Source organism: Schistocerca piceifrons, chromosome 4 (assembly GCF_021461385.2).
Source record: "Schistocerca piceifrons isolate TAMUIC-IGC-003096 chromosome 4, iqSchPice1.1, whole genome shotgun sequence".
NCBI lineage: Eukaryota > Metazoa > Arthropoda > Insecta > Orthoptera > Acrididae > Schistocerca > Schistocerca piceifrons.
In genome coordinates, this window is record NC_060141.1 from 474,756,742 (window position 1) to 474,783,800 (window position 27,059).

At 42.1% G+C, this 27,059-nt stretch overlaps 1 protein-coding gene across 1 annotated transcript in view; it reads right to left on the minus strand.

Annotated features, from left to right (window-relative positions):
- Nucleotides 1-17,476, minus strand: part of LOC124795926 (fibulin-2-like) — a 115,647-nt gene extending 98,171 nt beyond the window's left edge. The window contains exons 1-2 of the mRNA XM_047260007.1: nt 17,458-17,476; nt 6,679-6,801 (exon numbers count right to left, since the gene is read on the minus strand). Coding sequence (XP_047115963.1) covers nt 6,679-6,801; nt 17,458-17,476 — 142 coding nt within the window. The remainder of the gene's footprint in view (nt 1-6,678; nt 6,802-17,457) is intronic.
- Nucleotides 17,477-27,059: the final 9,583 nt, after the last annotated feature.

Sequence of the window (27,059 nt, forward strand, 5' to 3'; positions counted from 1 at the left end):
GTCAACTGCACATACGGTTCACGTCCACGCTGTCGCGGCATGCTACCAGAGTTAAAGACTGCGATGGAGCTCCGTATGCCACGGCAAACTGGCTGACACTGACGGCGGCGATGCACAAATGCTGCGCAGCTAGCACCATTCGACGGCCAACACCGCGGTTCCTGGTGTGTCCGCTGTGCCGTGCGTGTGATCATTGCTTGTACAGCCCTCTCGCAGTGTCCGGAGCAAGTATGGTGGGTCTGACACACCGGTGTCAATATGTTCTTTTTTCCATTTCCAGGAGTGTATATCACAGGAAGAAGTAACTCAAGAGGGTGCATTTTTTTAGGGAAATATGGAATAACTAATCGGAGGAAAAATAAATATCCTACAAATGTTAGAAGCATATCTTGTAATATTATTACGCATTCGCGTGGACCAAAAAATCAAGCTCGTATAAAAAAGACAGAAATAGAAATTCTGAATTTGTTCTTAGATGAAAACGTAATAAGGATTATCGCAACATGCACTAATATATACGTCAATTAAGTTCGTGGTATCTTCTCTAGGGAAAGGGACGCTAAAGAAACAGATGCGACAGAGATCAGATGTTTCATTGGTTTGAGATGTACTAGGAAGAGTATGTCGAAATTGTGGGATACCTCAAAGGGTAACAGACTTGAATCATGTTAGTTATGCATAAGTGAAAACCGATTCAGGGTTCTGTTGAGATGTCTGATGTTTGATAATATCCATGACAGAGGTGTTCAGAGAGAGATTGACGAGTTGGCTGCTGTAAGAGAGGTATCGGTACTTTAACTATTCACGAACAATTGACAAAAATATTTTTCACCTAGTGAATATCTTACTGTCGACGAACAGCTTTTGGCATTTAGAGGAAACTGCCCATTTCAGGCAATATATTTCTAGCAAACAAGCGAAGTATGGATTAAAAGTGTTTGCTTTGGTTGATATAAAAACAGCATAAACCGTACGTCGGTAAGCAACCAGAGGGACCATGCAATGCCAGTAATTCAGCTGAAGATATTGTTCTTCGAATGGTCGAATTGTTTCAAACGTTAGAATATATTATACTGTGTACAAATATTAAATTATTATATTTAGATTTGATAAAAAAAACATCATAAAATCTGTCATAAAGACCGTTCAAAGTTTACAAATAGACCTCTTGCTTTGTGGATGACACCTGTCATCCAAGCGAGTGACGATGTCAGGAATTTTTGCACGAGTAACGAAGGGTTGATTATTTACGGATTTATTTACGGGAGTTTTCATGTTATGCGGTCTTTTGGTGTTAGTTGCCGAACTCTGATGTGGTTACTTTCGTTAAGTTTGGAAGTAAAACACTTTCTTTTGGATTTAAATAATCGTAAATTGCGGTCAAAATTGCGCAAAACAAATCTCTGAGAGCAGTTTTCTTTACACAGATCGTTCTGTAATAATACATTTTAAAAACATTGTATTTAATTTTACACTCAGCACTGAAAATAAACTAGATAACGTTATAAAGATGTTATAAAATACTCTGTGGTGACATTGCAGAATAAAACGCCCATACAATTTTATCAGACTGTGCTGTAGTTATTAATAGAGCTGTCTGCGACTGTAGCTTATATATCTGAAGTGCGAATGTGGCAGTTTTCATCGAAGAAGAAGATGAACACATCGTGACCGAATGATAGTGATTAGGCGAAGCAGATGTAACGCACAAAAAATGTCAATGTAATCTTTAAAAATAGCGGTGCAGTTCCCGAACTTTTCAGAAACGCTTCTCTTGCTATCACAAAAACTGTGTTTTACATCCTGTTTCGGCCTCTGTCAGTTATTCTTCTGTTCAAATACCAAACTCGTCTACTACTTTTACTGTCATCTAATTCCCTCACCATCGCATGATTTTAATCAACCTCACTCCATTACCCTCGTATTATTTTCGCTGGTATTCATCTTATAATCTCTCTTCAGGACATTGTCCGTTCCGTTCAACTGTTCTTTCAGGTGGTTTGCTGTCTCTCACAGAATTACAATCTCATAGGCAAACGTTAAAGATTCTGTTTCGTGTCACTGACCTTTAATCCAACTTCTAAATTTCACCTTGCATTCCCTTACTGCTTACACAGTGTACAGATTGAATGACATCAGGGAGAGTCTACAAACCTCACTCGCTGCCTTCTCAACCACTGCTTCCCCTTCACGTTTTTCGACTGTTATAATTGCAGCATGGTTTCTGTACAAACTGTAGGTAATATTTCGCTTCATGTATTTAATCCCTATTACCTACAAAATTTCGGAGTCTAGCCCAATCACAATTGTCAAAAGCTTTCTCTAAATCTATAAATGAATATTTCCTTCTCTTCAATCTACCTTCTAAGATTAGCCGTAAGATCCGATTTGCTTCGTGCGTTCATACATTTCTCCGGAACCTAAAACGGATCTCGTTCAAGGTCGTCTTTAATAGTTTTGCCATTCCCCGTAATTAATTCGGGGATTATGGAAGTGTCTGATTCCACCCGTCTGCTTTGACCCATGACGTCATCAATATGGCGGAAATGGCTATTCTAAGCGTCTCCAATATGGCGCCTATATTGTCACTACATACACATGGCGGAACACACGAAAATACGTATAAATAAGACAATAACATTTCCCTCCAAAAATACAAACTAATGGGTCAACCGAGGGAAATTGGGGGTTTTAGGGAGGGGACAAGCTAAATATAACAGTAAAAAAGGACACACCAAGATCCCAAAACACCCAAAATGACGAACAAAAAATGACGCTTCCGTTGATCCTTAATTCGTATCAATATTCGGAATCGTGTCTTATTAGAGTGATTCCGTAGTGTTCAAATCTGTCAACGCCTACTTTCTTTGAAATTGGAATAATTACGTTCCTCTTGAAATCTAACGGTATCACCCTTGTGTCATACATCTTGCATACGACGTGGAATGGGTTTATCACGGCTAGGTCTGCTAAGGATTTCAATAATTCTGAGGGAATGTCGTCTACTCTTTGGGCCTGTTTCCCACTTAGGTTTTTCACTGGTCTGTCTCGCAGTATCCTACCTTTCATCTCATTTTCACCTAAATCCTCCTCTCCTTGTAACAGCCTACAACGAACCGTTTATCTGACAGCTTCAAAATGTGCGTAAGAGCTAAAGCAATATTTGAGTCCAGTAGTATTTCGGCAGGTTTTCACTTTACTGCAGGTCTTATACTTTGTAGATCTAATGGCGCCGTGATCGACGTAACCGACCAACAGTGGGTCACCGTAACGAATAAAGGAAGCATCCAAGAATTCCACGATCTACGGTTTTGTGTATGTGATCTCACATGAAATCTGCTGGAATCCTGTATTGATTTTGTCGTTTTTTTTTCGGAGTCTAAACGATGGCATGACATTTAGGCTCCACTGAGGGAGGAAAACTATCACTATGATACTGCAGAAGGTTATCTTACAAAACATGGGCATCAAATAAACAGTTCGCGTGTTACGTGACAGATTCTGACTTTATTATGAATCTCAGAGTGACAGTAAATCGTACGGAGTCATTGCATATCATAGCGACCACATGTTGGTGCCTTTAGGTAAGAAACTCCGTCATCGAAGTTGCACAGACACTGCGTCTTCCACTTTCTGTAATGTGAATGTCAGTTCGGGTACAAAGACACCGCATTCACATGTCTTGGTCAGTAATGTGTTGATGACAGTGATCGCCCTCGGCTATGGCGGATTGTAACAGTCATCGAGGACCAGTTCCTTACTGACAGCCGGCCGCGGTGGCCGAGCGGTTCTAGGCGCTTCAGTCCGGAACCGCGCGACTGCTACGGTCGCAAGTTCGAATCCTGCCTTGGGCATGGATGTGTGTGATGCCCTTAGGATTTGTTAGGTTTAAGTAGTTCTAAGTCCTATGGGACTGATGATCTCAGATGTCAAGTCCCATAGTGCTCAGAGCCATTTGAACCTTACTGTCATCTACAGAAGCCGCTGTTCCAGACGAATACCACTGTTCTCTGCACGCCTCATCCACAGAGATTATCTTGGGTGCCGTAATTCCATGCCTGGGCGGTCAAGGTGTATCAAACGATCGCCTGGACTGCTAAGCCGTTGGTAGGCTCCAATATGGTGTAAGACTTATGCCTCTCCCACATCTTTGGCATTTATGGATGAAAACACATTGACTGCAGGCACCATGGTCATCGCAGATTTAGCGGCTCAGCCACAATCGGCAGTTGCTAGTCAAAGTGAATGCAGTTCACGCAAGTCGACCCCCTTGTAAATACGAAGGTAGCATTGTAACAGGAGGAAGACATTTATCTTCAGGCGGCAGCCTCAAGCAGATCATCGCCAGCTTCTCTATGCCGCCGTCTTCTTTACTGCCTCTGTCACTGGACGCCCCGTTCAGCTGGACGCTGCCTAATTCGTCGTTTCGATATACTGTGCCGGCATGGGAATTTGCCAGCAATGAAAACGCAAATGTCGTCTGGCATTGTTGGCTGGAATGCCCCATAAAGTGTGTCCAGACGCCCGTCGGAAGCTGTTCTTCCTCCGTGTACACTGGAACTATTCTTTGCTGTTATGTGAGAGTTGACTCGTATGGATTGTTGTACAGTTTGTTTGTGTTGTTGATGATGAGAGAAGGGAGAAAGTGAAAACCGGTGCTGTTAGGTAGCTTACTGCTCTCCAATAACTCAAATGGGACCGCCAAGCTTAAGGTTCCTCTCCGACGGATGGATTAACATCAACAGTGTCACATGTTCTCAGCTCACGAGACACTGTGGCGAAGTTCACTATTTAAGTTCTTCATGTATTGGTCCACAGTATCAATGGATCATCGCAAACATTATCATTATCACACATTTTAAAATGGCCTAAGATCGAAACTGGAATTTAATGTAATTTATATGCATGGGGCGTTAGAGGAATAAAACTGACAACACGGTGGTTAAAATGGTTCCATAGATGGAATTTAATCCAGGACCTTTGTGAAAAGACTGGTGACAGGGGAAGTTCACGTCACCACCTCTTCTCCCATTGCCAAATACTAGCAATCAAAATTTCGTCCTCCACCAGGATTCGAATCGGATTACTTAAGAGTAGAACAGAACCACCCAAGAGTGCGTTACTGACTTTTTCGGGCACGCATTCTATCTCTTATTTTATACATAGTAAAAGGAGGGGTCGGGGGCAAAGTGGACAATGGTCGCACCCCGAGGCCTGGCCACGGTGTCCATTCTCTCATTCAGAACTAAGAAGGCTGGAGGGCACAGGTTCCAAGAGGGCCAACATGCATCAATGAAAAGAAGAAAAGTAGATATATTATTAGCATCACCAGCGTGATGCAAAATTTGTGCTATGGCAAACCCCATGATATCGAGCGGGACTAAAACGAAATCGGTCCTCGTCGGAAGAAGAACAAGATCTCAGCTACGGAGCCGGGTTCGCCATGCCTCATAGACTCTGAAACATTTCCTCAGGTTATCCGTGCTACGGCTTCGTACGTCATGTTGAAAACTGGACTTTCTTGTCACATTTCCTTGATTGCATCCTGTCACAGATGCTGAACTGCTTCGCTTATCTATGGTCACTATAAACTTTCTGGGGTGCAAGGCTGTAGTGATTTAGACTGAATTAATGTCTGATTCTAATCTTACCATAAACCCGCCTAGTTATTTGCTGTACGTTATGGCATTCTGATGCGAAGAATCGTTTTCATGGGATTGGATAACCTCTTCATATGTTTGCCATCTTCTCTCAGTGGCGAACGACGTTGGTTGGCGAACGTTGTAGGATCATAGTGTCCCATTATGGGTATCTGTCTGGTTACAGGACGAAAGCGACTGCTACACGTTACTAGGTAGGTTTACCTAGCTCAGTTTCCCATCAGAGTATATTACTGCGTCGCTTCCCGCATATTATGTAAATTTTTAAGATAAACATATTTTATTTATTTACGCTGTTCATTGGATTCAGTGTGTAAGGATCAGACTACAAATCCAAAGGCGCAGCTCAGCATTCAATCCCCATTCGCTCCTAGGTTTTTTCTTTCACTTATTGCTTCTTTCACTGGTGTATGTGGAAAATGCAGAGGTCTCTCATGGTTCTGAGTCCTAGTAACTTGTGGGTCCCCCTGTAACTGGCTGTGTGAGTGAGTTTGAAGATCAGAGAAAAGCGAGTACGCGCCAACTTCAATAGCGTCATACCCTTCGTAAGGCTTTGAGGTTTTCATATCTGTTTTCATACAGGGGGCAGCTTTACTTACAGGTCTCTGTCTGAATGGCATCCTCTACATGTCAGCGTCCGTTATCATGTTGGAGAGACCGACGAATCGGTTAGCACAATGTGGCGAGATGAACGTGTACAGTACGCATCAACATTAAATAACTTTTTCTTTTAAAGTTCACTATACAACTTCCACTTTCTTTGTAGCCTGCCAGGAACACACAGATCCCCAAGGGTCTGTGATTCGTATGTTGTGTTATAGAGGATAACTTATCGTTAATGCATTCTGCATTACCGCAGAAGCTGTTGTGAGCACTAATCGCATAGCAGCAGTACAGAAAAAGTACCATTTAAACTTCTCAAATACTAAACGTTAATTGTTGCCAGTGACACGTAGCGTAGTAGATATTCCCACCTCCACAAACAGCAGACAAATCGGCGTGTACAGTATATACTCACGAGGTAGACAGAGCGTGTAGTCGTAGTTGGGGAAGAACTGGGATGGACAGGTGCACTGGCCCTCATAGCAGATGGAGTTTTTCAGCGCCGAGCAGTCACTGTCTTCTTCGCACGTAGCCGCTCCTGAAAACATAAAGCCAGGTGTTTAGCCATTGGATATCTGCTTCTACATTACCAAAGAGACAGAAGGCTTCGAACTGCTATTCACTATACCCGTAGTAGCTTATAACTACAGACGTCGTACTGGTCAATACCAGGCCCTTTCCAGTCAGTGCGGTATTGACTTTTATTTGTTGTGTATAATTCCGGTTATACTAGGTTGCATGTCTCAACGATGCGGACGACGATACCACCGTTGCAGCCACAACAGAGGGGCAGCTCTGCAGAGGCGAGGCGGACTCGTGGTTCCTGAAGACAGGCAACAGTGTGTGATTGAGTGATTTAGTCTTGTAACATCAGCCTTGCTGTGTAGTACTGTGAATGATTGGAAGCAACAGAAAACTACAGTTTTAATTTTACCGTAGTACATGCATCTCTGATGTATGGCTTATATCAGCATCCTCCTGGGTAAAATATTCTAGAGGTGGATAGGTTGATGTCAGATATAGTGGGAAGTAATGAAGTGTGGTGGTCGGAAGGAAAGGATTTCACATCAGATGAGTATAGGATTATAAATATAAAATCGAACCGGTATAATGCAGAAATAGGTCTGACGGTTAATTAGAAAATAGGAATGCGGTTAAGCTCCTATGAACAGCATGGTGAACGCCTCCACGGAGCCGAAGCAGATATGAAGCCATCAATAACCGTAGTCGTAAACGTCTTATTAGTTACCTCCGGTGATGAAGAGATTGAAGCACTCTATGTTGAGATTAAAGAAGTTATTTAGATAGTTGAAGAAAACAAAAATGTTTCATGGGAGACTGAATTCGATAGTTGCAAAAGAAAGTAAAAAAAATAGTAATAGGACTCGGAAAGGCATGAAAGCGGTAGCATCCTGGCAGTATTTTGCACAATACATAATTCAATCACGGCCCAGCAGATATTTCTCAACAACGTACGAGATACTGAGTTAACATGACGAAAGAACGAACATAAAAATGCAAAAAATAAAGCAGGGAAAATGGATTAAAGACTTCTCAAAAGCCGGCCGAAGTGGCCGTGCGGTTCTAGGCGCTGCAGTCTGGAACCGCAAGACCGCTAAGGTCGCAGGTTCGAATCCAGCCTCGGGCATGGATGTGTGTGATGTCCCTAGGTTAGTTATGTTTAACTAGTTCTAAGTTCTAGGGGACTAATGACCTCAGAAGTTGAGTCCCATAGTGCTCAGAGCCATTTGAACCAACTTCTCAAAAATGACTGAAAGAAACTGCAAAATGGCTGCGAAGATATAGCTAGAGAACAAATACAAGGCTGTAGAAGCACATATGACAAATAGATGTTGCCTATACGTAAATGAGACCTTTAGAGAAAAGACAACCAGCCGTATAAACATCAAGAGATCGACGGCATGTCAGTACCAAGCAAAGAAGAGAAAAGCATGAATATACAGAAGTATTATGCAAGAGAAATGAAGACAATATTCTAGAAATAGAAGAGGAATACGTGAAGATGGGCTGGGAGACTGATACTGCGAGAATAATTTCACAGAGCACTGAAAGGACCGAGTCGAAACAAGGTTCTTACATTAGATTCATTCAAGGCCTTGGGAGAACCAGCCACGTCGAAATACTCCGCCTTGTGTGTAATATACATGAAATACCCTAAAACTTCGTGATAATATAATAATTGCAATTTAAAAAACGACAGGTGCTGATATTCATGTCGGGTCGCCAACCGGAACATAACATCTTGACACAAAATTTCGGCGGTCCATCTGGCCGCCATCTTCATGCCAGTAAGCCGTCGCACTAACTCGCCGGAACTGAAATCAAAAACGCCGCGGCGACTCCTTTATACACCGCCTGTAGGTCCACCGCGCGTGCGCAAACATAACTGTCCCAGAGAGCAAGGCACACCAGCACACCGGTGGTGAAAACTTGCGGAAACGATAAATTGATATCAGACACTACTGAAAGCTTTTGATGGCTGAAACAAAGACGTTGTTTTTTAATGTCAAACATAACAGGGTTCCAACTGTTACTTAAAGGATACCCTTTATCTCTGTTTATAATATTGTCAGATAGCCGGATTTCAGTGGCTTCTTTCAGTACACAGTCGCAATACCCCGACGCAGGGGCAACCACTTGCGTCTCATCGTACAACATTTTATGTTCTTCAGTAAGCCAATGCTCCGCAATCGCAAATTTTTCTGGCTGAAATAAGCGCGTAGTGCGATGGTGCTCCACACATCGATCCTGGACCTAGCGAATCGCTTGTCCGCTTTTCTGCAATGGCAGGGAATTTTGTAGATATCGAGGTTCCTCAAACCCAAATCATCCTTCAGTGAGCCTAGCAGAGCTGTAGTCTTAGCTTAGTTTGTCTAAGGTACACAAGCAAGGGGTTCCACCAATTTGGGCGATCCTACTTATAACTCGACCAAGTATTTAGCATCCATTCTCAGCCCCCATGTCGGAAAATGCGAACATAATTTTTCTAATTCTCTGGATTTTATTCAGCGTTTGAAGACTTCGTGTCTCAGTCCTACGGATTTGCTCGCTAGTTTTTATGTTGTGTTTCTTTTTAACACAGTTCCTCTTGAAGATTCTTTGCTGTTATTTGGTGAAAAATCGGACGAAGAAACAACTAAGCTTTGTCGACGTATTTTTTATTTGATATAAAACTTTGAACAAACTGACTGTGTGACTATGGTAGCCAATTTGTTTCTGGAACATTTTGAGAACACGGCACCGAAGACGGCGTTCTTAAAACCAACTTGTTTTTGGAGGTACGTCGATTACACGTTTGTGGTATAGCCACGTGAGAGAAATGTTCTGGGTCGTTTCTTAGATTTTTTAATTTCCTGCATCGCCATATTGAGTCCACGATGGAAGCTAAAAAGGATTGAAAACTTCCGTTTTTAGATGTCTTGGTCTACAGGAGGGATGATGGGACATTAAGACACAGTGTTTATTGTAAGCCCACGCATATGGACACATATCTTCACGCACCAAGTTATCGTCCATAGTACCAATGCCATGAGGTCCTACGTACATCGGTAAAATGAGCTTATGCCATCTCAGATGCAGATAGTTTGACACAAGAACTGGATCTTTTAAAAGCTATGTTCAAGCAGAATGGTTATGCCGACAGTCAGATTCGTCGTGCTTTACAGACTGGACCTTCGCGAGCGTTCCTACCTTTCGCGAGAAGCATATCTTAAAAAAAGAAAGAAATTTAAAGAGGTTTGATATTAAGTGTGTTCCGTCCACCAACTAAGACTAGAACTTTGCTGGGCTCAGTGAGGGATGATTTAGGTTTGAGGGAGCCTGGTGTTTACAAAATTCCCTGCCATTGCAGAAAAGCCTATATTGGACAAACAATTCGTACGCGTTTGTTTCAGGCCAGAAAAATTTGCGGTTGCGGAACATTGTCTTACTGCAGAATATAAAATGTTGTACTATGAGACACAAATGGTTATCCTTGGGTCGCGTTGTTGGGACTGTGTAGTGAATGAAGCTATTGAAATCCGGCTGTCTGACGATATTACAAAAGGATCATGGGGCATCCTTTAAGTAAGAGTTGGAACCCTGTTTTGTTTGACATTAAAAAACAACGGCCTTTGTTTCGGTCATCAAAAGCTGTCAGTAGTGTTTGACATCGATTTATTGTTTCCGCGAGTTTCACCACCGGTGTGTTGGTGTGCCTTGTACTGGAGAGCAGTTATATTTGCTCACGCGCGGTGGACCTACAGGCGTTGTATAAAGCACCTGCCGCGGAGTGTTTGATTTCAGTTCCGGCGAGTTAGTGCGACGGCTTAATGACCTGAATATGGCGGCCAAGTGGATGGCGAAATATTGTGTCAAGATGACGTTATGTTCCGGCTGGAGACCCGACATGAATATCATCAATTGCTACGCCAGGGAAGTTTACGAAGCCACATCAAGACAGGTTCTGATAGGTATGGATATCATGAGACGAATTGCTTATAGAAGAATGGGAAAAAGGTAGAAGCTGACCTTGAAGATCGTTTTGGGTTCCTGGAAATGTAGGAAAACGAGCCGCAATATCGACCCTACCATTTATCTTAGAAGACTGGAGAAACGCAATTGTATAGCATTTGTAGATTCAGAGATCATGAGGCACAGCTGCTGTATATAGAAATGCCAACAAGTAGTAGCAGTTCCGAAAAAGTAGTCAAAAAAAGAACCTTTCCTGAAGATAGCATTATAATTTTTAATCTCTTACTGGCGAAGGAAAACTGGGAAAGCATCGCCACTCAGAACAATGTTGATAGCATGTACATGCATTTTCAGAGCATCTTTCTTCACTATTTTAATGTAGCATTTCCAAAAGTAGATCAAAATTGAACGTTCTTCGGTGCGGCCCTGAGTGCGATATATCGCTGCCAGTAGTGTTCCACTAAGGGCGGCGCCACCTCCCTGTCTTGGAGAGCAGCATCCGTGGTGGGTGGCGCATGAGCCGTGTGCTGAACCGTGCCCTATACAGCACGTCGATTTGCAGCCTGGCGTCAGTTCTCAGCGGGACTCATCAGCAGAAGCAGCATTTTCCTGAAGATGGCGACGAGCTGGATCGCCGAAATATCGAGTCAAGTTGATTTTAGGATCCGGCAGCAAACCCGAAGAGACTTTCAAAGATACCTCCCCGTACCAGGTTCATAACTGCAGGCTTCTTTTCACTCAGTATGAGACATGGTTACCTTCCAGGTTGCAGGTGTTACGCCACACTCACACAATTGTGTGACTGAAGTTTGTTACAACCCAGTAGAACTGATGGGGCAATATAGAAATAAAAGAAAAGGTTTATTTTCAGATAGTTTTGTTTTCATTTTCTGTAAATATTGCTAGATGTTAGGGAAAACTGCAACATAAAGAATGATACGTACGACTTAAAGGGACGTTTTTGGCACATCACAAGACAAAAAGGATGACGACTACCGAACTGTGCTTTGTCTTTGACTGAGCATTTGGCATAATTCGAAGCAGCTACGTCTTTGATCGACTGTTAATATTATGACACAGAAGCAAATCCGTCTTGATATATTCCTGGTGAATATCCACCACTGCAGTTTGTACGCGGACTCACAAAGTACTCTTTCGGTAGTTGCTGGATGATATTGTTGAATAAGTTACATATGACATGTTAGATGGTCGACATGTCTGTGAACGTACAGATCATATAAACAGTTGTACCAGTACTACTTCGAAGAAGGCATGTTCATTCCCCTCCACTTGCTGGTGGACATTGTCTTGCTGAAGCAATCCATCTGCAGAGTCCTAAACAACCAGCGACACAGGACATACCAGATATTAAACTAATAAGAACAGATTTTTTGGTATAGAATCAATGTTTAAAGGCTGTGAAGGAAAATGTATGAAAAGGTAACACATAAAAAAAATAGCTCGTGCCTTCTGGTGCTGGAGGCCGGCAGCTGGCAAGTGGCCACAGCTTGCGCCGGAATGGCACTGCGGTCGGGTGGATTGGCCTGCACAGTAGCTCGCAGCAGCCACCATTGCCAAGAGATTTAACTCCAAAAGCCAGTTAATTATGGAATAGGTAACATTTATGCCTCTGATGTGCGCTGCTTAAACCATTTAAATTATAAGGAAATGACGAGTGGTAGTGGTAGTGATGTTCAGTCCCAATGGGGCACTGTTAAGTGGGGCATCCCTCAAGGGTCGGTGCTGGGGCCACTGCTGTCTCTTATTTATATAAATGATATGCCTTCTAGTATTAAAGGTGAATCAAAAATATTTCTGTTTGCTGATGACACCAGCTTGGTAGTGAAGAATCTTGCGTGTAATATTGAAACAGTAACAAATAATGTAGTTCATGAAATAAGTTCGTGGCTTGTGAAAAATAATTTGATGCTAAATCACAGTAAGACTCAGTTTTTACTGTTTCTAGCGCACAATTCAACAAGAACCGATATTTTGATCAGACAGAATGGGAATATTATAAGCGAGGCAGAACAGTTCAAGTTCCTAGGCGTTTGGATAGATAGTAAGCTGTTGTGGAAAGCCCACGTCCAGGATCTTGTTCAGAAACTAAATGCTGCTTTATTTACCATTAGAACAGTATCTGAAATAAGTGACAGTTCAACACGAAAAGTAGTCTACTTCGCACATTTGCATACACTTATGTCGCATGGTATTACTTTTTCGGGTAATTCTTCTGATTCAAAAAGGGTATTTTTGGCTCAAAAACGGGCTGTTCGAGCTATATGTGGTGTAAGTTCGAGAACCTCTTGTCGACCCCTATTCAATAGTCTGGGAATTCTGACATTGCCCTCACAGTATATATTTTCTTTAATGTCGTTTGTTGTTAGCAATATTAGCCTATTCTCAAGAGTTTGCAGCTTTCACTCAGTTAATACTAGGCAGAAATCAAATCTGCATGTGGAATGCACTTTCTTGACTCTTGTGCGGAAAGGAGTGCAGTATTCTGCTGCATCCATTTTCAATAAGCTACCACAAGAACTCAAAAATCTTAGCAGTAGCCCAAACTCTTTTAAGTCTAAAATGAAGAGTTTTCTCATGGCTCACTCCTTCTATTCTGTCGAGGAACTCCTGGAAGAGCTAAAAAATTAAGCAAATTCCAATGTTACATTGTTGATTTTCTTTATTTAAACTTAAGACTTATCGCCTGAATATGTTTTTTATATTTCGTTTTATCTGTTTCTACTATCGTGTTATAATTCCATGTATTGACTCGTTCCATGACAATGGAGACTTCTCCTTAATTTGGTCCCACGGAACAATAAATAAATAAATAAAAAATAAACTAAACGCTGTTCTCCAAATTTTAGTCATGATTCTATGCACTGGCCCACAGACGAAATTACCGCTATGCCAGACGAGACGTCCGGCGGTATATACTTCGAGGAGAACACGGACAGTGCCATAACCAGATTTCCCAGGAACTTCGATCTCTAGGGGCCCTACGAACTTCCCTCACTGATTGGGTACATATTGACAGGCTGCGTAGGGCATGACTAGAACTTCAACATATGTAAATAGCAGAACGTTACTCTGAACTGTTTTCGAGAAAAATCGAGTTTGAATATTTTACACGTTCCTACGTACTTCACATTATCGCTACTAAACAAGGATTCTGCAGCCAAGCGAGTAAGCGCTTAGTTTCGTAAGCGCGAGGTCTGTGGATCGAATCTCGCTTCCGATAGTGTCTGTCTCTCTCTCTCTCTCTCTCTCTCTCTCTCTCTCTCTCTCTCCTTCTTCTCTTTTTTTCTGTACGTAACTGTAATGACAGATATGCGTGGTACGCTACGAAACTGTGTGATGACTGAGAACCGCTTGCGTAAATAACCTAAGTTTGTTTCGCAGTTCACACACTGGATAAAACCATGGACATGCAAAGATTCGATGTTCGATACAAGCACTGTACGTCGCAGTAATTATTGTTTCCCATGTTTCCAAGATCATAATAATCCTGATTCGTACAGTGCTCCATAGATTACACATTATAGTTGCCACAAATGTACACTACTGGCCATTGAAATTGCTACACAACGAAAATGACGTGCTACAGACGCGAAATTTAACCGACAGGAAGAAGATGCTGTGATATGCAAATGATTAGCTTTTCAGAGCAGTCACACAAGGTTGACACCGGTGGCGATATCTACAACGTACTGACATGAGGAAAGTTTCCAACCGATTTCTCATACACAAACAACAGTTGACCGCCTTTGCCTGGTGAAACGTTGTGATGCCTCGTGTAAGGAGGAGAAATGCGTACCATCACGTTTCCGACATTGATAAAGGTCGGATTGTAGCCTATAGAAATTGTGGTTTATCGTATCGCGACATAGCTGCTCGCATTGGTCGAGATCCAATGACTGTTAGCAGAATATGGAATCGGTGGGTTCAGGAAGGTAATACGGAACGCCGTGCTGGATCCCAACGGATTCGTATCACTAGCAGTCGAGATGACAGGCATCTTATCCTCATGACTGTAACGGATCGATCCCTGAGTCAACAGATGGGGACGTTTGCAAGACGACAACCATCTGCACGAACAGTTCGACGACGTTTGCAGCAGCATAGACTATCAGCTCGGAGACTATGGCTGCGGTTACCTTTGACGCTGCATCACAGACAGGAGCGCCTGCGATGGTGTACTCAACGACGACCCTGGGTGTACGAATGGCAAATCGTAATGTTTTCGGATGAAACCAGGTTCTGTTTACAGCATCATGGTGGTCGCATCCGTGTTTGGTGACATCGCGGTGAACGCACATTGGAAGCGTGTATTCGTCATCGCCATACTGGCGTATCACCCGGCGTGATGGTATGGGGTGCCATTGGTTAAACGTCTCGCCACCTCTTGTTCGCATTGACGGCACTTTGAACAGTGGACGTTACATTTCAGATGTGTTACGACCCGTGGCTCTACCCTTCATTCGATGCCTGAGATCTCTCACCAATTGAAAACGTCTGGTCAATGGTGGCCGAGCAATTGGCTCGTCAAAATACGCCAGTCACTTCTCTTGATGAACTGTGGTATCGTGTTGAAGCTGCATGGACAGCTATACCGGTACATGCCATCCAAGCTCTGACTCAATGCCCAGGCGTATCAAGGTCGTTATTACGGCCAGAGGTGGTTGTTCTGGGTACTGATTTCTCAGGATCTATGCACCCAAATTGCGTGAAAATGTAATCACATGTCAGTTCTAGTATAATATAGTTGTCCAATGAATACCCGTTTATCATCTGCATTTCTTCTTGGTGTAGCAATTTTAATGGCCAGTAGTGTAGATAAAATAAATAAAATGGCTAAATTCTGATTTGATTGAGTCTTATGTATCCACTTTTTCCCAATCTCATTACGAAAATATTTTCCCCTTTTTTTTAGGGTAAAAATTATGAAAATAATAAATGAGGGATTCAGTATGACGGTTTGCACAGTCGTAATAATTACGGGGGAAAATAACAAACGAGTGTAGGCAGAGATATTCGATGCACGGTCCGCGCTTAACACCCTCGGATGCGGACTTTTCGAGTAGTATCGATCATACAAAATATACAAACGCTTATACAATTTTCGAACTCAGTTTTCTTGAAAACGGTTGAGAGTTGTGTGCTTCTATTTACATATACTAAAGTCGTAGTCGTGTCCTACACATGTCAATATGAATTAACTCGGTGAGGGGAATTTCGTACGGTCCGCTTGTGAGTAGAGGGATCAGAATAAGAAAACACGTGTTTCGGCTTATCCGTAGATACGCTACCGTTTCTGAGAAAATGGCATTCGAAGTTTTAGAGGTCTTTATGTGCCTTTTAGCATGTTACTCTTTCAGCCAAAGTGGCAGTATAGCTTCACCATTTTGCGGCCCGTATTCGAAACCTGATTTTTTATTTTTAGTTTTCATTTAGCTACCGATGTCCGTAGAAGATTAATATACTAATGCTTAAAACAATAAACGAATGAGAAAAATTTGAAATTGTTTTCAGTGAAATTCATGTTGTGTGACCTGTCAATAATAATGGTGGTGTCGCGTACTTGTTCCAGTGAAACGGCTTTTGATCTCTCAGCAAATATGCCCGTATATTCCTGTAGCCTGCAAAGGTCTTTTATTCAGTCGATTCTGACCTGCCCTGCTGTTTCTGTCGTCTTAACGGAATCAGTAAAGGAAACACATCATTCTCCAATTAGATCTGGAAGCGAACAGACAGCAGTGGACCATACACACACATATTATGTAATACATTTATGACACTTCCTGTGAAACCTAGTTTTCATTTTACAATTAATATAACGCCCTTGTAAGCCTTACTTGATAACAAACATTTCTATAGTAAATTTCTACGGATATAGGTAAATAAATGAAAAACGTAAAAACAGTAATTGGGTCTTGAACACTGGGTGCAGAATTCTGAAGCCGCGAAGCTATATTATGTGTCAACGCGTCAGTTGAACTTGGCGCCCCCCATAAGAGACATCTAAAGTGCATCGAAAATTTGATCGTCGTTTTCTCAGAAACGGTAGAGTAGCTACGGATAATCCGAAGCACGTGTTCGCTTATTTTGACCCTTCTTCTTAAGTTTCTGGGAAACCGGGTTATGGCACTTGTCGTGTTCTCTTTGTTAGTGCTACCCGTGCAAAGACAGGACACGTCGTTTGCAATTGTTACACTTCTAACCTAACGCAGAAAGGAACCACAACTATTTAAGTCAAAAGGATTGTTTTTCTAATTCATCCACCAATATTTACTTTTCTGTTTGCGAATTTTTGTAAACCGCATCAACTGCTCTCACACACAGATATACAGACATAAATATATGCATTGTGTAGTTGATACCAGCACTTTTAATATATAGGGACTCGTAGTAAGGCTGTCAGATTATTAGTTGTTGGCAATGCGATGCTGATGCTTGGAATCCGGAAAACCACCGGTAACATGGGTTCAAAAGTGTGAAACCGTGGCGCTATCCACTGATGAAACACTTCAGTTGACGTTACCACCCCATAAAAGGCATCTAAATTGCATCGAAAACTCTGATCGTAGTTTCCTCAGAAACTGTCAAGTATCTGCGGATAATCTGAGACTCTTGCTCGTTTACTTTTGACCCCTCTTCCACTGAGTGAAGTTTCTGGGAAATTTGGTTAAGACACTTGCCGTGTTCTCCTTGTTAGTGCTACCTGTACAAAGCCAGGCCATATCGCTGGTAATTGTTATACTTCTAACCCAATGTAGCAAACATTTATTATTTACATCTTTAAAGACTAACAGACAATGTGTCCCTTACGTGTACAGACACTTGCTGAAGGATACGCCTGACTGGGGAGAAAGCGGGGTACTCGCCTTGGGCCAGCTGAAAGCCGATGCCGACTGCGAGGACGCCGACGGCGAGGAATAGCGAGGCGAGGTGGGCCATGGCGCGGCGCGGCGTGGCTTGCGAGTGAGACTGCAGAGGAACGCCTGACCGGTGTCTCCTGATAAAAGACGGCCGATAACGGCCTCCACCGGCTCTGCGCACACCTGCAACCTCTCTGATAGAGTTCGGAAGAGAGATATGAGCAGGTGGTGAGCTGTCAGCTGCACAAGCGGAGGATGTTGTTTCTAAAGTAGTACCCGACAATGTGTTTGCGTCACGGTCAATGAAAACATTACTTCGGAGCTCAGGCGTAACTGGGATTGCCTTACCAGGTCCAGTGGAACTTTTCTTATGACGTGGTTGGACGGCTACATCAAAACAGGGTTTATTAAAAAAAAAAGTGTCATATATTCCTGCGGGTGGTAGTGCTGGTCAAAACTAGGAGAAAAATTCCGACAATAGTGCATGCGAAAACCAATACTTGTTGGGATATGGGCCGTTTGTCTTGGTGACGTATTTCATTCACAGATGAAGTAGACTACACAAAAATGGCATAGTAAAGTAGAGGGTGGCTATAATTAAAGTGCAGCTACCGGTACTGACACAGTTCCAGTGTGGGCTGTAATTATCGTAAGGCAGCAAAACATGGCAGATTCAGTTTTCTTTTTTTTTTGCGTCAGTTTCCTGACTGGTTTGATGCGGCCCTCCACGATTTCCTCTCCCGATCCAACCTTCTTCATCTCAGAGAAGCAATTGAAAGCAACGTCCTCAATTATTTGCTGGATGTATTCCAATCTCTCTCTTCCCCTACAGTTTTTACCCTCTGCAAGGCCCTCTAGTACCTGATATCTTAACAGACGTCCTATCACGAGCCCGCATCTCGTGGTCGTGCGGTAGCGTTCTCGCTTCCCACGCCCGGGTTCCCGGGTTCGATTCCCGGCGGGGTTAGGGATTTTATCTGCCTTGTGATGGCTGGGTGTTGTGTGCTGTCCTTAGGTTAGTTAGGTTTAAGTAGTTCTAAGTTCTTGGGGACTGATGATCATAGATGTTAAGTCCCATAGTGCTCAGAGCCATTTTGTCCTATCACGCTGCCCTTCCTTCTTGTCAGTGTTTGCCATATATTCCCTTCCTCGTGATTCTGCGGAGAACCACCTCCTCCTTTATCAGTCCAGCTAATTTTCAACAGTCGTCTGTAGCACCACGTCTCAAATGCATCGGTTCTCTTCTGTTGTGTTTTTTCCACAGTCATTATCCAATTATCCAATTCTATGTTCCAAACGCCATTCTCAGAAATTTCGTCCACAAATTAAGAGCTACGTTTGATATTAGCAGACTTCTCTCGTTCAGAAATTTCCATTTTGCTAGTGCTATATTAGTTCCAATTTTGGACACCAGGTGCGAATCTGACGCTGTTTCCGTATGTAATAGTTTATCACCGGACTTGGGCAGAGGAGATCAAACAAGTGAGAAACAGATACTGCTGATTTTATTATTAACCGCCACTTACAAAATGTGTTAAATATGACTACCGGAGACGTCGTCGACATGCTGTACAGCGCCAAAATTGCAACCATGTATTTCAGCGTTAGCATACCTACCAAGTTTCGCTGCCATACTATAATTACAGTCTACAATGGACTTCCGTGAGTAGTTCCACATTCATTACAACCGCCCGGTACCACAATATGCCCGTGTGGTACACGCAAATCTTCCAGCAATCATGGAGGCGAGACATCAGGATCATTGGAGTATCGGTCTATCAGCAGGAATTGTCGACGACAGACTCGTACGGCCATTTGCTTTTCCAAAAAGATTAAAAGGTCTTGCGAAAAAAAAGTTCAAATGTGAATGAATTCCTAAGGGACCAAACTGCTGAGATCATCGGTCCCTAAACCTAAACACTACTTTAACTTGTGCTAAGAACAACACACACACACACACACACACACACACACACACACACACACACACACACACACACCCATACCCGAGGGAGGGCTCGAACTTCCGGCGGGAGGCGCCGCGCTGTCTGTGACATGGCGCCTCAAACCGCGCGGCCACTGTTGCGTCTCACTAATCTCTGTGCCAAGAATTACTAGCTCTACTGGAAAATGTTACTCTTCCAGAAAGACAACGAATGTGGTTTAGGTACGACGGGCAATATCCCATTTTCTACTGCTCGTGCGACAGTACCTCGCCGAAGCAATTCATGGGCAATGGATGGGTGGAGAAGGTCCAGTAATATGGTCTGCTCGTCCATCGGCCTGAATCCATTGTATTTGTGGCTATGGAGACGTTTAAAAACATTGGTGTGTGCTGAACCCATCGTCACTGCGAAAAAGTCACAAGATCGTGTGACCAATGAAAGTGACGCAATCCGTTGGTCCAGTTGCATTTGAAAGTACGCGTGATTCACTTCGAAGAAGGGCTGAAGCATGTTTGAGTGCGTAGTAACCACATACAGCACTGTCTCTTACAAGAGACAGATGCAAATGAAAGAATAGCTTGACCCATATCTCAACAGATGTTGGTTTCCAGACATATTATTATAAAAATTTTTCTTCCAGTTTTGGCACTACTACCTCCTGTAGGAATATGAGACACTATTTTTTTCAACACCCTGTATTTCCCTTTATACTCTGCGAATCACTATTAAGAGGGTGACAGTAACTAATTTTGTTTTGTATCACACGTTAAGATCAAAAGCACAGAGGCATATGAATAATCTACAGAACGTACAAAGGCCAAATGATAGTAATGAAGGTAAAAGACGAGGAAGATAGGTTCTCAATAATGTTTTAGAAAAAGGGTCCACATCCTGATATTATTGTTAAGTGACATCATTTTCCCTTCAGTAGGGCATAATTATTAAACAAAATTCTACAACAAAATCAGGCCTACATGAAGGCCTTGATGGGTACAATACCAATGCTCTTACTAAAGGTCAGTATTAGCAACTCATGGCTGTGATACTGCTGACATTCTAGAACATTGTGGGATATCCTTTTGTGCCAACGTTATGGGATTCCCAGGTAGACTGCGTGAGCTTTGGAGACTTTGGACTGAGGTAGCCGGTGGATGATGGTCAAGGATTTCGATCGAGGTGTTGCCCAAATGCGTGGACAAGACGTTCATATTGAGTTTACTGGAGTATAGTGAGTCTGAAAATAATTAGGAGTCGTGTTCGTGATTAAAAGTTCACGGCCAGTCATTTTCTAAAGCAAAAGTGAGTAGATTCATGTGATTTGAGTAATTTTAAAATCGCAGTGTGTTATGCGAATGGCAACCAAAAATTAATTTTTTCTGCCAACTTGTATATAAGTTGAATATCGGAAGAAATCTTGAAAAATTTCATGAGAAGTAACTAAATAATTTAAATATTCGTAATGAGAAATGAGTGAGGGAGACCAACTCACAAGCGTGATTGAAACGAGAGAGACTGCTGAGGGAAAGGATAAAACGTGTTTACTTTGCGTGACTTGTAATTTAAGGTCAATTATTATGGTTCGCTAAACATAAATGATGCCATGCACATGTTGCTTAGAGCGTACAGATCAAATGAATAGGTACGTGCGTATCTGATGTAATGAACCAATTCCACTTGTCTGACTGCCATAAACTTGAGTGAATTGTTCACTTATTTAAGTGAACAAATGGAAAAAGGGGGGGGGGGTACATCCTCTATGGCCATTTTCAAGCGATAAATGCTGTAGATAAAGACGAGGCAACGTTCAAATAACGTGGATGAGTACGGAAATACACTGTTTCCTGCTAAACACATATAAGATTATGTGCGTGCAGCTTTTACATTTGTTCACTGACACAGTAATTTAGATTTTATGTGCATTTTCTAATTAATCGAACATTCGATCACTTATAAGTTCCAAATGAAGCTGATTTTGTCAGACTTATAGACTCTTGTCTAATAATTATAGTCTACTGAAGGAACAATCACGTGATTTAAGAACTACAGGTTATTGTGAAGGAAGGTGGAAGACAATGTTGTAAATTGCCGCTGTCACTCAATTTGTAAGTCGGAGAAGGAACGATGAAGTGAGAGCAAATTTGCAACAAAAGATCACAGGGAACAGATGCCAGTGTTAAGGTATGAAGTTGATGCAGCCCTCCTGGAATACTTTAGGAACTTTTTTTAAGACTTGTTGAAAGGAATGAACAGATTACTTATCAGACCACACAGCTTAAGAATGAACATACCGAAGATGATGAACAATAGTAGAACGGAGATTAGCGACATTCTTAACATAAAAATTGGGAATGATATAGCAGTAGATGAAGTGAAACAATGCTCCTATCTAGGAAGTACGATTACACAACATGGGAGAAGAAGGGGAGATATCAGAAGTAGAGCAACATACAAAGAAAGATCTCCTCAACAAAAGAAATCTCCAGGTACCCGATACCGGCATTGAACTGAGGAAAATATTCCTGAAACTGTACAATGGAGCTAGACATATTCTCGAAATAAAACAGAAACTAGAAGAATTTTAAATCTTGTAAAATTAAGCGGACGGGAAATATAAGAAACATAGAAGTTGACGAGGAGAATGGGTGAGAAAACAAGTTTATGGAGGACCCTCGCTACAAGAAGAAGGTGTAGGTAAGCGGGGCTACCTAAGGTTCCAGAAATATATAACTTGGCGGTGGAAGGTTCAATAGAGAGAAGAAATTGTAGGGGCATAGCAAGAGGGCATAGCAAGACTGTAAAACCGATGATAAGAAAGGAGATTCGCACAAGGTAGGAATCGATGGAAGATACCATCAAACCAATCACAGGACTGATAATGTAAAAAGTATGGAGTGAGAAGAACCAAACTGGTTCAGAATATACACTCTAAGACAAAAAAAATGCGTACTTCAAAAGAATTATCCGAATGGAACGAAAATCCGTAGATGTGATGAACATGTAACGACAGACCAATGATTACAATTTCAGAGAAATTGGATGATTCATTCAAGAGAAAGGGCTTCACAAATTGAGTAAGTCAGTTACGTGTTGGTCCATATCTGGCGCTTATGCAAGCAATTATTCGGCTTCGCATTGATTGATAAAGTTGTTGGATGTTCTACTGAAGAATATAGTACCAAATTGTGTCCAGTTAGCGCTTTAGACAATCAAAATCCCGAACAGGTTGGAGGGTCCTGCCCACAATACTCGAACGTCCTCACTTGGGGAGAAATCTGGTAACATAATTGGCCAAGATAGGGTTTGGCCAGAACGAATAAAACCAGTAGAAACCCCTGCCGTATGTGGGCGGGCATTATATTGCTGAAATCGAAGCCCAGGCTGGCCCTCCATGAAGGGCTACAAAATGGGACGTAGAATATCGTCAACGTACTGCTATTCTGTAATGATGCCGCAGATGACAACCAAAGGGGTCCTGCTATAAAAAGATGGAGGTCCTGATCATCACTCCAAGTTGTGGGCCTCTATGGCAGGCGACAGTCAGGTTGCTATCCCACTGCTGTAGAGGGAGTGTCTACATATGTCTTCGCCAGTCATCGGGTCTCGTCTCTGAAGGCAGCTCTACTGCAGTTAGTTTCCAAGCCTAAGACGTGCCTGGAGATGGCCTGGACAGTGGCGGGATACAAACCTGATTGTCACCCACCATTCGGCCCGGGAACTAGGAGTGATGGTCTGGAGTGACATTTCTTCTCATAGCAGGTCCCTTTCGGTTGCCATCCGCTGTACCTTTACTGTATATCGGTACGTCGACTATATTCTAGGCCCCATTTTGTTGCCCATCATTGAAAAGCCATTTTGGGCTTAAGTTTCTGCAAGACAAATCCCGCTCGCTTATATTCATGGCTGCCAAACTGTACCTTGGCTAGCAAGGTTGCCGAATTTCTCCAAACTGAGAATGTTTTGAGCATTGTGGGTTGGTCCCTCAAGCCATCCCGCGATTTTTACTATGTAACATGCCAATTGGACAGAAATTGGCCATATGTCTGTCAGGGGGATATCCAACAATTCTGTCAATCAATGCCTAGCAGAATAACTGCTTACATAAGGACCAGAAGTATACCAACACGTTATTGACTTGCCTACTTTGTGAAGGTCTTTCTCTCAAATAAATTATCCTTTTTTTTTTGAGGTTGTGTATGGCATCCGGATTTTATGGACCTTACATCAGCTTAATCCATAACGCCAGTTCAGTACCGTATGAGATCCTCAGAAAATAATAATTACATTACATCAACAAAAGGCAATTGCAGTTAATTTTATGTGCCAAAAACTAACAAAACAATTACTACCAATATGGACTGGCATGAACAAACAAGTTAAAGTGAAAAGCATTTTGGAGACAAGCCGAACAGGTGGTTAATGATATCATAAAACTCCCATTTAGCAAGGGAATGGCGAGCTTCAGCGCAGAAAGGGATAAGGTCAGAACAATATATGATTCCTTTTAACATAAATAAAGCTGAGACCGAGGGTAAGTCGCTGTACATCATTAATAGGGCTAGGCTGCGACTCAGCATGAAAAAGAAAAAGGTTTATTCACCTCTAGCGAGATGGTGATTGGCTGAAGCCATACTTGCCAACACAGACGCGACATGGTGGGAATATCCCCATTATATAAAAGCATTTTGAGACCTGAAAATTTCTATCACTCTTTCTCTCGTCTCACGGCGGACTGCTCAAGTGTGTGGAAATATGCGAGGGCATTGAGAGCTTTGCTTTCTGCAAAGTGAGGACGATCCATTTCACGTATCGTGGCAACAGATAGCAAAGCAGTAGTTAATTATTCCTGCAGGAATTTTGTGGGAAATTAAATTGTGCATGTCACTCCAACCCATAGTGAGTGTGCAATAACCATTATTTCGACTAGGGAAAGATTAACATTCTACAGAACATAGGAAAGTTGCGACTGTGTGAATTCAGTCAAGGCCAAGGTAGGGAATTAGCGTTTCAGATCCAGCACAGAGACAACATCATTTCAGATGCTCCTTGGTAAAGTACCATCGTGCATTAGGCCACAGTAAATGTTGAGTCTAGACTTTGCTCATTCCTACTTGCGTATGCTTTGACCGTTGGATATCAAAGGTTAGGATACTAATTTACCTTCACATTGAGTACATGAGTTTTTTCATTGGTCCAAAAAGTAAATTTATCTTCACTAACTCAGTGCATTGGCCAGCTATGCCAACATAGATTTAAATGAGCCAATGCGGATTTTTAATAATCATTCTTTCCTGTTATAAAAATTTTTCATGTTTAAACGATTTTAATAATCGTCATTTCAGTATGTCCAAGAATTAAAGATTTGGTTATTGAGTGTCAAAAGTAATTGAACATGATTGCTGTTTATCACTTGGCCCCTGAAAGCAACAGCTGATAAATTATATGTAGAATAAAAAAGGGAAGGTGTGTTGTGTTTCTAGAATAGACTCCAAACTTTCACTTTTATTCATTCATGCATTCTAGGTACGTGACAGCAGCATTTCTAATGATTTTTGTTACAATCTGCACCTGATGTTACCTGCCTTACAGGGCCAGGGTCATACTTATTTAGAATGTATGTTTGACAGCCTGGGCGTGAGAAGACAGCCCAGATGTTTTGTCCATTTGCGCGCTAAGTGATAATCTAAGTTTGCACACAGTAATACACTCACTGTGCAGATACAGTGGTCGGAGTTACAACAATATGGCGATCCTGCCAGGATGCAAAATTACAGCATTCTGATAAATTGAGGGTTTGCTTTTGATAGGTACAAAACTTGTAAACCAGTAAAAAAAAAGTAAATGTAAATGTGACTCAAGTGTGTAGTAAGTGTAGATGAATTGTATATCATTTATCTCTTAATTACCCGCACACCATATCGTTGAATTGGGTTGGGTTGTGTTGAGTTCTGACTCAACTCCAGTAATCAAAATGCTATATAATGGACGAGGAAACGGATTCAAATATTGAATATAGGACTGTTGATGATATTTTGAAGTAGAATCAAGTCTTATGATTAGACGCTAACACGTAGTCAGGTTCGGAAAATTCGCGAACAGCAAAGCTTAGTGGAACCCTCAAAAATGTCAGAAAATATTCGATTAAGATAAAGAGAAGTCATGGAAGATCTTGATAGGATTGAGTTGGACACACAATAGCTAGTTAATCGTGAACAACACCAGACAGAACACGAAGAAATACTGAATGAGACCGAAAATGCAACACATGATGTTAAAACATGGTCCAAAGAATGGACATGAGAATGACGTTGCTAATGAATCATACGCTGAGTCTGTAGATAGTGATTTACGGTATATTGAACCAAACGTAATCATATTGAATCAGTCAGGCTTGCAATTGAGCGAAAGAACGAGTGTTAGCGGTCCTACACTATGTTCGGAAGTGAAGGAAACGGTTCATGAAAAACGAGATAGGGAATGGTTGCATCAGATGGCAACTGGCGAAAATGGTGTAGATGGAAACGCCATCATATTTGGAATGCTGCAGCGTTTGTTACTACGATCTCAGGAATCAGAAAAGCGTATAGAGGGGCGCGTAACACAACAAACAACACAGTTTCAAGAATCAGAAAAGCGAATAGAAGGGCGCATAACACAAGAGCAAAAGGAATTAGAAGGGCCCATAACAATGAGGCTGAAAGAAACTAACAAGGAAATACAAAAAACGAGTGATAATATTCAAGGCCAGTTAGATCAAATGCGGACTGAAGCTAAGGTAGCGTAAATCACGCTTCAAACACTCGTTACAGGACACAAACAACTGAGAACAGATATTGACACTGTCCAAACAGACGTGATTACGTTGCGTGAAGATACGCAACAGTGTCAAAAAGCTTAAAGAACAGATAGAAGCTTTTGCCATCAAAACGACAACGAAAGCGAAACATGTTATTGCTGAGACGACGTCTCATAAAAGAACTACCAAAGCAGCATTAAAGAAATTCGTGCTCGTGTTTTAAACATACGAGAGAAAAACGAACACCAGTTTCAGCGGCTGAGATCGGAAGTTTTACGTGCGATCGAAAGTTGTGGTGGCGTAGAAAGCGTTAGTGAGGAGTCGCAGACGACGACAGAATCCACTTTAGTGTCGGTAGATACTACTGTGAATACTGCAAAATAAACAGTAGCCGATAATACGACAGAAATGGTACCCGAAATAACGTGCGAGGTAAGACGGAAAGGCACACGTGGATGCCGGTCCGAAACCGCATACCGCGAACGGGAAATTAGTCCAAACCAGCGTATGCCAGAACATCATGGTAACCATAGGAATCAATTTCGATTGCGACCACTTGTTCAAGAAAGAATAACAGGCCAATATGGAATACAAGAGCGTGGTTTGCAGCAAGTTTCAGTACATCAAGCACAAAGCGTGACATATGCTGATCAAACCATAGTGATGCATTACGCAACGGCGCACCTGCAGGACGAATACCGACGGG